The sequence below is a fragment of the Idiotropiscis lumnitzeri genome, chromosome 15 (assembly GCF_059441095.1).
Source record: "Idiotropiscis lumnitzeri isolate Australia: NSW breed Sydney's pygmy pipehorse chromosome 15, RoL_Ilum_1.0, whole genome shotgun sequence".
NCBI lineage: Eukaryota > Metazoa > Chordata > Actinopteri > Syngnathiformes > Syngnathidae > Idiotropiscis > Idiotropiscis lumnitzeri.
Genome location: NC_142405.1, coordinates 15299227 through 15315234, shown reverse-complemented (window position 1 = coordinate 15315234; position 16008 = coordinate 15299227). Strand labels below are relative to the sequence as shown.

Below are 16008 nucleotides of genomic sequence, written 5' to 3'. Positions count from 1 at the left end.
CCTATATCTGTATGCCCAATTATATGGCTTGCATAGCATATACTGCTTGAATGGGGAGTGTACTAACTTGGGTTAGAAATGAGTAGCAGATGCTTCAAACTCCCAAACTTCTGTGGTGGCTGTTAGATTCTCTTGTTGACAACGGCCTGGTCTTTTATCCAAAAAACACGTCAGACGAGACTGACACATCTTCATTAAATCTATACTCACTGTCGTTTTCCTGACCTCACCCCTGCTCATCAGTCTGTTAACCATCTACTGTCATGGAATACTAGGTCAATCCAAACAAATTTACTACATGCTTCAGAGACGCAACTTTTGAAATGTTCAAATTTGACTGGAATACGACGCAAAGATTAAACTACAGTCAAGTCAAATTGAATTACATAGCCTTAAATCACAGAAAAGTGTCAAAGGGATTCACATGCCCTCTGTTGACAAATATTAATGGCATCCCCCTGATCTTAACCCCCAGGAGCGCAACGAAAAAAGAAAAAAAAGGCAACAAACTAACTGATTTTGATTAGCTAAAAAAGTAATGGAATAAATAAAGCAGGACTGCATTACTTTGGTGTCTTGAGCATCAAAGATCATCTCTGAGTCGAAAAAATGACTCCCAGGTTTTGTTTTTATGTACTCACATTTGTTTTTAAGGCACCCAGACTCGAGGAGATCGTATTTATATTATTGGAAATGGCGACAAATTCTGTAATTATAACCTCAGACTCGGTGTTAAAAAGTTTGTGGTCATGCAGCTTTACTTCCCGAAAGAATAAATGATGGTTTGTTTAATTGTTTGATAGTATTCATGCATTTCATTTTATTTTTACAGGGAAATAAGTGCGTCTTCAATCTTTGTCGAGGCTGTTGTAAGAAGAAGTCCTACAAGGAGGTGGCAAACTGTCTAAGTCAGTTTATACAAATCACATGCACTTAAACATTCATTTCTATGTTAAGATTATTCTATTAAAATTTTTAAATGGATGGTTTTACAAACAGCTGCAGTCAACCCAGTAGCAGGCTTTTTTCCAGACTTGTAAACATAGGAATATACAAGGCTATGTCCACTCTGCAGCTCAAACCTGATTTTTTAAAAAAATGTTTGGGTTTTTTTTGCCCATATGCATGCGACATGTATCAGATTTCTTTTTTCATACAGTGTTAACAGTACAATTCAGATGTTTTACAAGTCCGACCACTTTTGTATGTGCATATAAATCAGATGTGTATGCAATGCATCTCCAGTATGAATGCTGATCCATACGCATCCGATCTATTGGTCATCAAAAGCCCAATATGCCCTGCACGCTTACAAGGGAGAGTGCTTGGGAGACTTCTGTCAATCGTTCGCAAATCTACAAAGTTGTGTAGAGCAACAGTGTTAACTTTATATTTGACTTTAATTTAATCTCACCTGGTACATGAAGCATAAAGTAAACGTTTGTGGTGGCAATAGTTAAAGCAGTGCTTCTCAATTATTTTCTGTCACGCCCCTCCTACCAAGAAGAAAACAATTCGCCCCCCCCCCCCCCACCAATCTTTTTACATTTTGTACGAATGTACATGTTCATTGTATATTGATGTTAGATTTTGTCAATAAAATGTCCCTTAGCAAAGCTAAATTGATAAGAAATATCATTTTGAGAACTATTGAGGATCTCGAAACTCAGTACTCTGTGGTGCAAATATTGATGATGTGACAAATATTTACTGTACCGTACCGAATTGGGTTGTCTGTTGTATGTTCTCGTGTTGACATTTGTGTTTCTCTGAGTTATGTTGTGTCCGATTTCTGTGACTGCATCGCGCAACTCACTGGACAGGAGGTGTGTGCGAGCGAGAGAGTGAAAAAGCGAGTGATCCGTTGAAAATGACGGAACGAGTTGCCCGGTGTTTGATCGGTTACGGCCAACAGAGCCGTTTTCTGTAAGAATAAAAAGTCGAGAACTAAATGGAATTCTGACGTGGTCTTTTAAAGACGCTACAATATGTTTGACGTCGAACCTCTTCATCGTGGTGACGTCATCCGTTACTGCGTTCCGGTCTGAGAGCGTCTGCTAAATTGCTAATGTAGCCGTTGTCTTATTTTATGTTCTATACGTAATGGTTGGAATACAACATATCTGTTCATAGCTGCTGGCTCTCCGCCCAAACACGGTTCGAGTCAGACTTCTGTTAAAAGTCGAGCGTACATCCAAGCACTTATTACTCTGTAATTCATTTTAGCGATTAGCACGCTTAGCGCCGCCTCGTTCGCCAACTCGTTTAGAACGCTTCTTGTCAGCGGGGTCGTTTATTAGTCATCGTGCAGCTCGTTGCTGTTGCTGTGCACGGACTTAGATATAATACAAATAAAGCTCATACTGCTGCGACGCAAGATAGCTTGGCGGCTAGTATTCAAGTAGCGGCGAAAGAAATTACTTCCGGGACAACGAACGACAGGGCAACGCTTTTTTATTTTTAAATCAGTACTGCGAGACCTATTACTGCGTGAACTAGGGGCACAAAGCGCAGCTTTGACTATCTCAAATTTTCGTTGTCTGAGATTGCAAAGCGCACCTTTGACGATCTCAAATTTGCGTTGTCTGAGATTGCAATCTCGGTTCCAAAACCATACATCGTTCAGCCGTACTACGGCGGGAAAAAAAACCTTGTTTCCCAGGGTAACACGCGCCCTCCTCAGCATCGCACCGTGCCCCCCCAGGGGGCGCACCCCACTATTTGAGAACCACTGAGTTAAAGCAACAAAATGTGGTGTTGACAGCGCAGTGATGAGGATGCCTTTGCGTGCTGAGATTAAAACTGAGTGTTCATGACAATACTATGGTGTACTGTGTGTGGGGAAAACATACCCCATGGCTCAATACCTGAAATAAAATACATTACAAGCTCAATTAAAAAAAACCTTTCATGAAATACATTGAAGACAGCACTTAGAAGCATATCCCGGAATGAGCGGTCACCTCTGCCAAGGCACCTACCTCCCCAACTGGGGTTTCACTGGCCTGAAATGTTTCCATCCCGTGCACTCACCCACACGTGCCCATTTATTTTTCTAAGTAAACACACACCCACTTTCTCTGAGAGACAGCTGGACGCCCAATAAGCATATCCAGGCAATGGGTGCTATGAGCACAGAGGTGCAGGCCTCCGCAGCAGGAGCTCCACTACTCTGAAATTTTTTCACCGACATGCGCTCTCCCCATGCGCTCTTGGCTGTCTCCCCTCGCTGGCTGGCGCCTTTGGGATTTTTTTTTTCACATGCCCACGTGTCCGAACAGACAGTGGCACGCCCGACAAGCATCCGAAAGAGCGGCGTGATGCGTGGCCACCTCGCCCTCCCGGGGCAACAGACCATTCAGCAGCTGTTTGTCTGATCATCAGTTCTCAGAGGACTGCTTGGTGAACCTTGGCCAATACGAAATCAGAATCAAAATCAGAATGCCCTTTACTGTGATTATAAATAAATTCCCCTCATGTTACCATAATTTATGACAGCACGGCTGAAGAAATAATAGACAGAAACGCACGTACGCATTACTGAGTGAGTGTTGGATGACCTAGCTGCTTTTGAAAAATCCGTCTTGTTAATGGCTTTCAAGTGTATCTGCAATTAAATCCACAATTTTCCCTCCATCCGGCCATCGTGTTTGAAAAAAGCAAGAATAAATATTAGATTTTCAAATGGTCGCTAGTTCCGAGTTTCTGGTGTGTTGATTCTGCATCGCGCTGCCACCTCACAAGTGAGTATTCAATCGGAAGACGCGTTCATCACCTTCAATGTAAGGCTAGCGAGGCGGCCTTACTGTCATCAACTCGTGAGCTGATTGGCCATCGCAACTGTTTATCAACTGTAAAAGCCCCCTTCACTCACACAAAAGGCATAATTCTATCTGAAGGCCTCGGACGAATAGCGCATGCTCCTGGTATTATGAAATCTGCCTGGCAACACGAGCTAGTTGAATTCTGATTGGATAAAAACTCTAACCTAAAAATCCAACACTACGGTATAATATGACATCAATGTGAAGAATATGATCATGATTTCTTAATTATGTTAGGTCAACAAAGATGGCCTTTTGACCGCCCACCACCTGCGGCGGCTAATTCATTTCAGCACATGAAAAAGAGACGGTTCACCACGGTTATGGAGCGAGGTTCGAGAAATTAAAAATATTTTGATTGCTTTCATTCTGGACTAAAAAAAAAATCAACGTATTCACATTTCACTGAAAGTCAGAGGTTGTATACTCTTTTTAAATTATATTTACACAATTGTTCAAGACTATTTCATTCTCATCACTTGATGTGCAGTAAGATTGCTGATAATGATGTTTCACTGATTTGGTTTTCTTTTTGCCACTGGGCTTTAAACTTGTGCTTTGTTGTGTTTTGACCCTGTGGCAGTTGTGCACTTAAGGAATGTTTGTTCCCTTATGTGAGAATGGTTAATTAAATTAAGTCAGGATCAAGAGTGTTCTAAAAGTACTAAGATTTTTTTAATTTTATGACTGAATGTGTTTCAATGTTAAGTGTCTCACTGTATAAAGTATGATCACAATGTAAATGAGGCAATGCCATGCCGTGGATGGGGATGGTGAGGTGGACCAATTTTCACATCAGTTTTCCTCTCAAAATAAACAACAACAAGAAAAAAACACAAGCTCCAGAGAATTGATCACACAAACATCTAGCGAGCCCCCGACATGATCGCATTCAAAAAAATATATATGGCGACAAAATAAATGAAGCATGGACCCAAGATTATGTTTTGGCCATGAAGTAGATATATGGACAGTCAAAATTCTATTTTTGGGGTTAAATTTTCATGAAAATCTACGGCATCTGGGTAGGCAAACGCCAAGCACTACTTCAATGACAGGCGTCCTTAAAAACAAATGTCATTTAGAATTCAGTTCTCATCAATTGGCTACAGTGCACTGCAAGGTTTTTGAATTTTTTTCAACTTATTCCCCGCCTAAATGAAAATTTAATCTTATGATATCACCATCCATTGTCTTTAGCCCCGTAAAAAGTTGCTGTCCGTTTGCTTGTCAGATGTAGGGGGCTATAAATATATAATACAAATTAGCATGCTGTGCACACATTATATTTATATTGTTTCTGCAATAATAATATTTTTTACAAAAAGATCCATGTCCCCCTTTTCAATTCGAGCATCTGCTCCTCCAAAGGTCTCTTCACACCCCTGTCCATCCATCCATCCTGTCTCTGTTATACTCACAGCCAACCAGAGCTGACTTTGGGCATGAGGTGGGATAATACTTATTGCAACTAACGATTACAGTAATTGAAACCAAAATGGTTTCACTTTAGGAAAAAGAGTCAGTATTAGTGGAAATGTTATCTTGTATGATAAAACTATGTTTACTCTGATTGACAGGTCATGGACTGAAGTTTAAGACCAAGGCAGATGCACGAAAAGCTGAAGAGAACAAAAGAGATGCTGCAATTGACATGGAGAAAAACTGTACCCCTACACAGTCTCTTCAACATCAACCCTCAATGCTGCAGAAGGAGAACAAGGCATAGCTTCCACCCTGGACGGGTCAACTACCATATCTTCCTTCATAAACCTGAATATGCTCTGAGCTGGTATAGGTTTTGCTGCTTAAACTACCTGTATTTTCTCTGCTAAACACAAATTGACTACAGTAGGATTATATTAAAAAATATTCAAAGTAGAATTTCAAAGCTAATTATTGTAAGAGTAATTTGTTCCAACAACATTTTGTGTTCAATTTTTATCAACTAACTTGGTGACAAAAACTGAAGTTATATCTAATCACTGACGAAAGTTGAAAAGCATTACAAGACCTGCTTTTTATATTAAATACACCTAGTTGGGATGGTAGAAGTTACATTTGTTCAATAATCATAAAATTTCATTTGGTAAGTACCGTAAATGTATGTGTATGAGGCAGCTATGATTGAATTCTTGAGAATGAACATGTAACAACATACGACAGTAATCAATGTGAACACCCTAAGTGTGAAGGCTAACCTTTGACATAAACTACCTCAGTCATGCTACTGTCAACAATCTGTATAATTCCGCTCTAAATTTTCTGAGCATTTTCTTGTGACTGCATCAATTTTGAAGGAATACCGTCAATTATTGTCACAGGTGCATATTTACTTCACTTTTTGATGGGATGGAGCATAATATATATTTTGTTGTTTCACTTGTATAGTGCTTTTCTACCTATAAGGTAGTCAAGTGCTTTCACACGGTCTCCTCATTCACCGACTGTTGACCAAGCATCCAGAGTTACTAAGGGTTCAGTATCTTGCTCAAGGACACTTCGGTGTGGTCACAAGGGGCGTAGGATCGAACTCGCAATCTTCGGGTTGGGAGACGACAAATCAAATTTGTTCAATATTTCCAACCAAAAATCTTAGTGTGTGGAGGAAAAGATCTCCCGAAGTCATCGACATCATCATTGTACTCCTGGACAAGACACGAGTTGCTGGAGAGAGCTGATTGGACGACTCGGAAAACACAACAAAACTAAATCTAATACTTAGCAAACTTTTTACGTTTTGTTGATAGTATTGTCAAGGTTACAGACCATTGAACATTGCTGTTCAGTGCTTGAGGGATATTTCAGAAAACATGCATTGCATTAAAAATGTACTAGATCACCACCTGTGTTGGCCCCGATGATGGGGAGGATGCCGGTCCGACCTTGCAGTCCCAAAAGTATTGTGAGAGTTTGCTGGGATCGTCTGGCAGAATCCCCTGTCAAAAACAGTTTCAACTCCCACCTCCGGCAGAACTTTGCCCACGTCCCAGGGGAGGTGGCGGACATTGAGTCCAAGTGGACCATCTTCCGCGCCTCTGTTGTTGCGGCGGCTGACTGGACCTTTGGCCGTAAGGTGATTCGTGCCTCTTGTGGCGGAAACGCTCGAACCTGTTGGTGGACACTAGCAATGAGGAGGGAAGAGGGAGTCCTATCGGGCCTTTTTGGCCTGTGGGACTCAAGAAGCAGCTGATGGGTACTGGCTGGCCAAGCGGAATGCATCATTGATGGTCACTGAGGCAAACACTCGGCAAGAATAGAGAATAATTTCCAGACGGCTTTGAAGTCTCCGGAGGGGAAAGCAGTGCACCGTCAGCACTGTATGTAGTGGGGATGGGGTGCTGCTGACCTCAGCATGGGACGTTGTGAAACAGTGGAGAATACCTCCTCAATTCCACAGACATGCCTTCCCATGAGGAAGCAGAGTCTGGGGTCTCTGAGTCGGGCTTTCCTATCACGGGTTGAGGTCACTGAGGTAGTCAAAAAGGTCCTCGGTTGTATTGCCCCGGGGGTGGATGAGATTCGCCCGGAGTTCCTAAAGGCTTTGGATGTTTTGGGGCTGTCCTGGTTAACACACCTCTGCAACATCGCATGGACATCGGAGTGCCTCTGGATTGGCAGACCAGGGTGGTAGTTCTCCTTTTTGTGAAGGGGTATCAGAGAGTGTGTTCCAACTATAGGGGGATCACACTCCCCAACCTCCCTGGCTAGGTCTATTCAGGGGTGCTGGAGATGAGGGTCCATAAGGAAGTTGAATCTCAAATTCATGAGGAGCAGTGTGGTTTTCATTCTGGAAGTAGAACAGTGGACCAGCTCTACACGCTCAGCAGGGTCCTCAAGGGTGCATGGGAGTTCGCTCAACCAGTCAACATGTGGTTTGTCGACTTGGAGAAGGTGTTCGAACATGTACCCCGGGGGATTATTTGGAGGGTGCTTCGGGAATATAGGGTATCGGACACACTAGTACGAGCTTTTTGTTCCCTGTACGACCGGTCTCAGAGTTTGGTCCGAATTGCCGTCAGTAAGTCAGATTTGTTTACAGTGAGGGTTCGACTCCGCCAAAGCTGCCTTTTGTCACCAATTCTGTTCAAACTTTTCTGGACAAAATGTATAGGCGGAGCCAAGGTGTTGAGGGTTTCCTGTTTGCTGCTTTCAGTATTGCATCTATGCTTTTTGGGGATGATGTGGTCACGCTCTGATCTTCAACTCTCATTGGAGTGGTTCACAGCTGAGTGTGAAGCGGTTGGGATGAAAATTAGCACCTCCAAATCTGAGAACATGGTGCTCAGTCGGAAAAGGGGAGCGCTCTCTACAAGTTGGGGATGTGGTCCTGCTCCAAGTGGCGTTGAAGTATCTTGGGATCTTGTTCACGAGTGAGGGGAGGATGGACCGGGAGATCGCCAGGTGGCTTGGTGCAGCGTCTGCATTGATGTGGACTCTATATCGGTACGTCGTGGTGAAGAAGGCGCTGAGCTGGAAGGCAAAGCTCTCAATTTGCCCGTCAAATTATATTCCTACCCTCACCTCTGGTCACGAGCTGTGGGTCGTTACCAAATGATTATGATCCTGGATATAAGAGGCTAAAATGATTTTCCTCCGCAGGGTTTTGGGGCTTTCGCTTAGAAATAACGTGACCAGCTCGGTCAACCGGTGGGGGCTCAGAGTCAAGATGCTGCTCCTCCGCATTGAGAGGAGCCAGATGAGGTGGCTCGGGCATCTTGTCAGGATGCCACCTGGACGTCTCGCTGGGGAGGTATGGGGCATGTGAGGCCCCAAGGACGACCCAGGACACTGTGGCGAGACTATGTCTCCCACCTGGCTTGGGAGCGCCTCGGGATCCCCCAGGAAGAGCTGGATGAAGTGGCTGCAGCGAGAGAGGTCTGGGCTTCCCTGCTTAAGCTGCTGCCCCAACGACCAGATCTCGGATAAGCGGAAGAGAATGAATGAAGATCACCAGCCGCCTGAAATTAACAGCAGTGGTAATTACCCAAATAATTTTTTTCTGCTATAGTTAAGGAATGTGGACTATATTAAACAGTATCATAAGTCCTAACTTACCACTTAATTGTTACCCTGATAGTAGCATTAAAACGATGATGTGATTTATAATAGGACTGAGGGGGCTGATTAGTGATCTACAGAAAAAAATCTCATGTCCAGGGCAGCTGAGAGGACTATCAATTTTTTGATAAACAGAAAGTTTGAGCTTCCTGCTGCAGTGGAAGGAAAATAAATATAATACACTATTAAAAGATGCAAAAACCAAGTCAGCTGACAGCTGGACAGTCCATCCCGGCGGCATAACTGTCCGGCCCTGTGGCCCGGCCGGACACCCATTTTGGGGGTGGGAGGTGGGGAGTTAACAAATCTTAAAAAATGATTAGATTAAGCAAGGCCGTGATTTGGTCGTGAAGCAGCCAAAAGTTCATCTCGACCTGCTCAGTGAAATGGGCAAGCGATAAAAATTCCCTCCGAAGACGAAGAAGGATCTTAATAAAACCAAATAATCCCATGATAAGCCCATAATAAGGTAAGCGTATTTGAATAGTAAGTTAGCCAGCTCACTATCTATGGGCTGATATTTGTGCCACTAGAAACTGAATATTTGAATTGAAGACTGAATATTTGAATTGAAGACTGGATATTTGAATTGAAGACTGAATATTTGAATTGAAGACTGGATATTTGAATTAAAAACTGAATTATTGAATTGAAAACTGAATTATTAATTATTCAAATATCCAGTCTTCAATTCAAATATCCAGTCTTCAATTCAAATATTCAGTCTTCAATTCAAATATTCAGTCTCCAATTCAAATATTCAGTTTCTAGTGGCACAAATATCACGCCACAGGGGTGCCTCTAGGATAAGCAATGGATTCCAGGTACATCAATCTCCTTTTCGGCCAATCAGCAACTTCTTTTGGAAGGCTGTAAACTGCGTCCTGAGTTCTGCCACCCGCCATTGCACGGATTTCTGCGTGAAGTTGGCCCCCCATTTCTTGCAAAAATAGAGGGAAATAGTTAGTTTCGTTTGTGCTGCGTTTGTGCTGTTAAAAGTTTCGTTTGTGCTGCTCCGGTTCGATAGATATTACACCTTTTAATTCACGCGGTGACGTCACAAACACTAACGCTCCAGCGTCAGTCTATTTTGTTTTGGATGCTGTCGAACAAGGAGCTAGGTATCGCGCTACCGCGTTCAGCTAATCACTTGAATCACTCGTATTTGTTATTAATTCCAGGTTATAAAATAGTTCCTGGAATGAACCGATGCTTTGTATGTTTTTGCGCATTTTACATTCTTCATGATCCTGGAAAGCAACTGTTGCCGGACGAACTTCAGGTAAACATGTCACACTCACTGTTGCAGCTTTTTTTGCTAGCATACTGTAATCTTAAAACCTTCCTGTTTTCACTGCTGTAAATTACTTTAAATTTGGTCTTATTTCTTTTAATAGTGTTGTTGTTCTACTGCTCACTCATTTATTTCATCAGTAGTCATTAAAGCTATGTGATTATTTCTTAAATTATAGCAGACGTGAGGCCGAAACATCCGTTGAACTATTTTGAAATAAAAACAACATTAACACACCCCTCGATGTAGCATTCCCTCATTTGAGAACAACTGAATTAATATAAAAACAGTACATGTGTAATTGATGAGAGCCTGCAGAGAAAGTTTGGGTTGAAACAATAGCTTTGTGTAAAAAAAAAAACAAACAAAAAAAAAACACCAAACTATTTACATTGCAACAATTAAGCAATCACTGCTTTGTGAAGAACAAAGCATGTGGGTGTCAGGTTTAAATGCCCATTTTGGGAGGGCTTACTGAAATAATTTACTAAATGTAACGGCCGAAATAAAACGCTAGCTGAATAGCCAAGAGGAACCAGACACCGTTGTTCATTTTCACCGCCGGCGGGGGAAAAGAGTGGGACAGAGAGGCCGCGAGCAGCAGCTCGCCTGCTCGCAGCCGCTCCATGCAACTCCTCTCTCTCCTCTTCTCACCGGCTCGGCTTTTATTAGTTTGACTCAAGAATCACAAGAAATTAGAATACAATGAAGGTCTGTTTAGCCTAAACTAAATCACCAGAATACAGGAGATTAATTAACAATGGTGGTCTGTTTTAGACTAAACTAATCAGCAGAAAACAGAAAACATCAATAACTAATCATCAGTAACTCTAGCAGGCAGAGAATCACAACTCACAGTGTAAAGGTCAGTTTAACGATACACATCATCAGGATACAGTGTCTGTGTGCGTGTGTGCTAAAATAACAAGTAAGTGTCTATGTGTGTGTGTTTAAACATGAATGAGTGTATAAAAACATGATTATAAATACACAAACTGATTAACTATCCTCAGCCCATCTTACATTTCCCCCCTGTTGTGGATTTAAAAATCATGGCCTTATGGCTTTAAGACAGATCATCATAGTGAAATCATACAACAGTGATCAGTGGATGGGCGAAAACCTCTCATTAGGGTAAAATTCCCCTCTGCATGAAACGAGAACCTCATGGTCTGATGACCACTCGGGAATAAAACATAAATAAACATTTCAATATACCTAGTGAAAAATAATAAAATTGTCTCCACGCAGAGCTTGTCCCTGGGGTGACTTGATGAAGGCCCCTTGCCTTGTTGTAAGAGGAGACAGCTGTCTTTGCCTCTCGGATCTTCATGTATGGTGTGTGTGTGTGCACGTGTAGGGGGCAGGTGTAAAAGGTCCATGTGTTTTTACGTTTTAGTGTCCAGTTCGAGTTCGTCATTGTCCAGTTCGAATTCGTCATTCTCAACATCAATCAGGTTGTAATGGTACATTTGGGCAACAAACATGCGATTAACCATCCTCTTTGTCATAAAAATAATGCAACATGAACAGACTACACATAACAAAAATGAAAATTATAACCATTCCCATATATTGTCTCTTTCAAATTCTTCATAGTGATCATAACATCAATAATTGTTTCATTTTTATCAAAAAATTTAAATGCAATAATGTTCTCCAATCAAGGCTGAAATTTTGTTATGTACGTCATTAATTTCCATACATTATCTAATCCTTTTGTTCTGTGGCTCCAACATTCGTATCTGTGGCTGGTTGTGTGGTTCTGATGTGCGTGTGGTCCGAGATTGTGACTCAGGTGGGCTCCTTTTCGAGGGATTCGCGTTGCTAGGCCTTTCAGCTTGCACTGCGACTGGTGGATCCAGTCGCCACGCCCCGCGACCTTTGCTGCCGCCGGGGTCACTGCCATCATCTGGCGAGGGCCATCTCAGCATTCACTTGTCCCAACGAAGTCGTTTCAACACCTTGAAGAAGATTTGGTCTCCCACACGGACGTGATTTCTCTGTGGATTGGAACACACTGACCAGTAATTGTGTCTTTGCATCTTTGTCAGTCAAACATGTCTTTCATGTGGACTGAGACCGATGTGCCAGTCGCTGGTGGTTCTGATGAACCTGAGAGTCTATGTGTGAAGCCATATAGGATTTCAAAAGGGGATAGTGTCCTTCCTTCGGCTGGCACTATCCTCATTGCTGTGATTGAAAAATAGTCTGGCCATTGTCTTTTTTTTTTTTTTTTCTTGATAAGTCTGGCCTTAACAGTTCCATTAGTTCCATTTCGTTACAACATCATTCACAAAATGCATCATTTTCACTTTAAATCACTTCTTGAAAGTCCAAATGTCAGGATAATTTGATTACACAATACTTTTTCCAACTGTTTTAGCATCATCATATCTTATTGTCTTATTGGAAACAACTTAACCCATTTTGAAAACATTAATTACAACCAAACAACATTGCATCTCAAACAAATAACACTTTGTCTAAAAAAAGCTTTTCTTTTTTTTTTTTTTTTTTTTTTTTTTTTGTTGAAAAGTCTGTATGTGGGAACAATTTCATGTCATACTTCCCCACTGTTGACACACGACTATCTGCTCATGTGTCAATCATCTCATTCCTCTAATCAATGAATTAGGCAGCCAGGATTTGCCAACTGCCAATTTGCTGATCCTGTCCTCAGCAATGTTTGCACCTTTGTTCTCCCTATGTGTGCATTCAATTAGTGGTGTATTTTTCCTGGCGTGATATCAAATTGTCAAGTTGACTTGCTGTGAGTGTGTGTGTGTGTGTGTGTGTGTGTATGTGTTCATTTTCCTTTATAGTAATGCAGTGCCGACTTTGAGGTCATGCTTTGGGCTGCAGCCTTCGCTGCATTGTCAGCGAGGCAGTTTCCAATTGTAATTGGGTCATTTTATTAAGTAAGTTTTGCTTTTCAAATAACCATTTAGGCATGTTTTATGCACAACATTTCATTTCCTGTTGTGGTTTTAAAGCCCTTGTCTGCCCAATGTCGACAGAACACATGAACATTTATCTTGACTGTCAGTTCACATTGTAACCATACAACCCATACAAGATGGGAAACCCTAAATTTTAATTAGCTCACACCTGCTACGCTCTTCCTGCTTATCCTAAGAATTTCTCTCTTACAAATGATCTGTTTTGTGACCTTAGTTCTCAAACGCTTCTACTCCTCACCAGTCCGGAATGTGCACCTCATTTCTTTCTTAACAGTCTGGAATGTGCACCTGGTTTTTGTGTCTTACACGCCTGAATCAGTGCAAAACATCATGCTGCTTGTCTTGAACATACAGAATTTAGCATCCCTTGAAACAAAATTTCCATTTGCAATCCCCAAAACAAAAAATGTTCCTCCAGTCGGGAGAAAAATGTCCTTAAAAAAAAAGAAAAAGTGTCCATAAGGTCAAGTCGCGGTTTGGTGATAATTTGGAGTGGCTTCCACAGTCGTGTGGCGCCTTCTACTGGTGCGGGAAAAATGACGCTTGGCTGAAACGCACCGCACCTTATCAGTGTAATGTGTCCCTGTGACAATTAGGTCGCCTTGCAATGTGAATGTGGTGGACAAGAATGTAATTTTTTAATTCCTGAAGCAGCAGTCAAGACTGCTTGTACACACTCTGACGTGGCTCTTACCACGGGATCAAATTATTGTGACTCATATGCAAATGGATTCACTTTCCTGTGTTTCTGCAGCAACACAAGTCCATGAAGCCATTTTTTTGCAGTCACTGTTTGCTCAATGCTCATAGTAATTTGGTAGTGCGTTAAGATGCTTTGTCGATAGAATCTCCTTTTTGGTCTCATGTTCCCTCGAACATTATGTTTACTACACACTACACATGACCTACAAAATTTTTTTAAAAAGGTTTGTTGTCCTAGCTGTACTATGGATATCAATCCCCCCTGTTGAGACATGGGAATTTCCATGACTCAATTTAGCAGTTAAATATCAAGTTGGTAGTGCTAACACATCGTAATCAATGAGTTCATGCTTGACAAGTTCAAAAGCTTTGTCAGCCTTAAGTGAGTCAAGTCAAGTCAAGTCAATTTTATTTGTATAGCCCTTAATCACAGACAGTCTCAAAGGGCTTTACATAGCCACAATCGACATCCCCGATCTTAACCCCCAGGAGGGCAAGGAAAAACTCACAAAACCTCATTAGGGGAAAAGTGAGAAACCTTGAGAAGGGACCACAGATGGGGGAATCCCCCTTCCAGGATGACCAGGCTGCAATGGATGCCAACTGGGCAACATTTGACACATACAATGATGCTATGCAATAATAGATGAGATAATGTGAGAGTCAATTGAATGAAGTGCTGCAGGAAGATGACTTCAGTGGAGTGGGTCCTCATCCAGGGCCGTAATATCCATGGCAGCATATCCGAAGATGAGCCTTCGATCTTGTACCGGTCAGTTGGTGTAAATTCAGTACAGCCACTTCCAAGTGAATCGCCATCACCTAATTCGGGGAATTGGGAACAGAAAAGAAAGAACAGAAATAGCAAACAGGCCAACAAGTAGTTCAATGAAGTGCTGAAATATAAGGAAATCAGAAAAGGCGCTGCATGAAGACGACTTCGGCAGAGCAGGTCCCTTCCCGGTTCGTCAGTGCCGTAATCTTCAAAGCATGTCCCCATCACCTAATTCCCAAGCAGGGGAAGGAGGGGGCAGAAAAGAGAAGATGCGGCAGTAAACAGGCCAACAAATAATTAAATTAGATGCTAAAGTATATAAATAAATTGATCAAATGTCGCGCTGCAGGAAGACGACATCACTGGAACAGGTGCATGCCCAGTTGGTCAATGCCTTAAACTTCCTAGTGGGTCACCGTCACCTAATCCCCCAGCCGGGGGAAAAGGGGGCAGAAAAGAAAACAAAAGAAAAAAAAGCGGCAGTAAACAGGCCAACAAATATTTCAGCTAAATGCACAAGAGTATAAATGCGTCTTTAATAGTGTTTTGAACATTTCTACTGAGGTGGCGCCTCTAATATCTGAGGGAAGTGCATTCCAAAGCATTGGTGCCCGAATAGAGAACGCTCTAGAACCTGCGGACTTCTTTTTGGCTCGCGGGATCACTAAAAGACCAGCATTTTGTGAGCGAAGGTTTCGGGACGGAACATATGGTACCACGAGGTCAACGAGATAAGAAGGTGCTAAGCCGTGCAATATTTTAAAAGTAAGTAGCAGAACTTTAAAATCACATCTCAAGTGGACCGGAAGCCAATGCAAATTGGCTAATATCGGGGTAATATGATCAAACTTTCTCGTCTTAGTTAAGAGTCTAGCTGCTGCATTTTGAACTAACTGCAGACTTTTAATACTCGACATGGGGAGACCCGAGAGCAAAGCGTTACAATAGTCGAGGCGAGACGTAACAAACGCATGGATTAAGATTTCCGCGTCACACGTTGATAGAATTGGGCGAATTTTAGCAATGTTACGCAGATGAAAAAACGCAGTTCGAGTAATATTTTTAATGTGCATTTGAAATGACATAGTTGCGTCAAATATAACACCGAGATTTTTTGTTGAATCCTTTTGGATAATATTAGATTTATCGATATTCAGAGTGGTGTCTTTGAAAAGGTACAGATGACGCGCTGGTCCAATGATGAGCATCTCGGTTTTATCTGAGTTAAGACGCAAAAAATTGAAAGACATCCATTGTTTAATTTCGGCAAGGCACGCCTCTAATTTATAGCAGTCGCGCGGATTCGTTATATCCAACGGCATGTATAATTGCGTATCATCAGCATAACAGTGAAAACTAATGTTATATTTCCGTATAATATCACCAAGC

At 42.0% G+C, this 16008-nt stretch overlaps 2 protein-coding genes across 9 annotated transcripts in view; both read left to right on the top strand.

Annotated features, from left to right (window-relative positions):
* The window catches only part of dus1l (dihydrouridine synthase 1-like (S. cerevisiae)), an 88777-nt gene extending 82726 nt beyond the window's left edge, over positions 1-6051 (top strand). For 6 of the 8 annotated variants that reach the window (XM_088318016.1, XM_088318020.1, XM_088318018.1 and 3 more), the window contains 2 exons: positions 833-908; positions 5405-6051. In XM_088318016.1, coding sequence (XP_088174142.1) covers positions 833-908; positions 5405-5553 — 225 coding nt within the window. In that variant the 3' untranslated portion in view covers positions 5554-6051. Of the gene's footprint in view, positions 1-832; positions 909-5195; positions 5275-5404 lie in introns of all 8 variants that reach the window. The other 2 variants (XM_088318017.1, XM_088318019.1) reach the window with 2 other exon arrangements.
* cln3 (CLN3 lysosomal/endosomal transmembrane protein, battenin) overlaps positions 5598-16008 on the top strand; it is a 90601-nt gene continuing 80190 nt past the window's right edge. The window contains exon 1 of the mRNA XM_088318028.1: positions 5598-5616. The gene's annotated coding sequence lies outside the window, so the exon portion shown is untranslated. The remainder of the gene's footprint in view (positions 5617-16008) is intronic.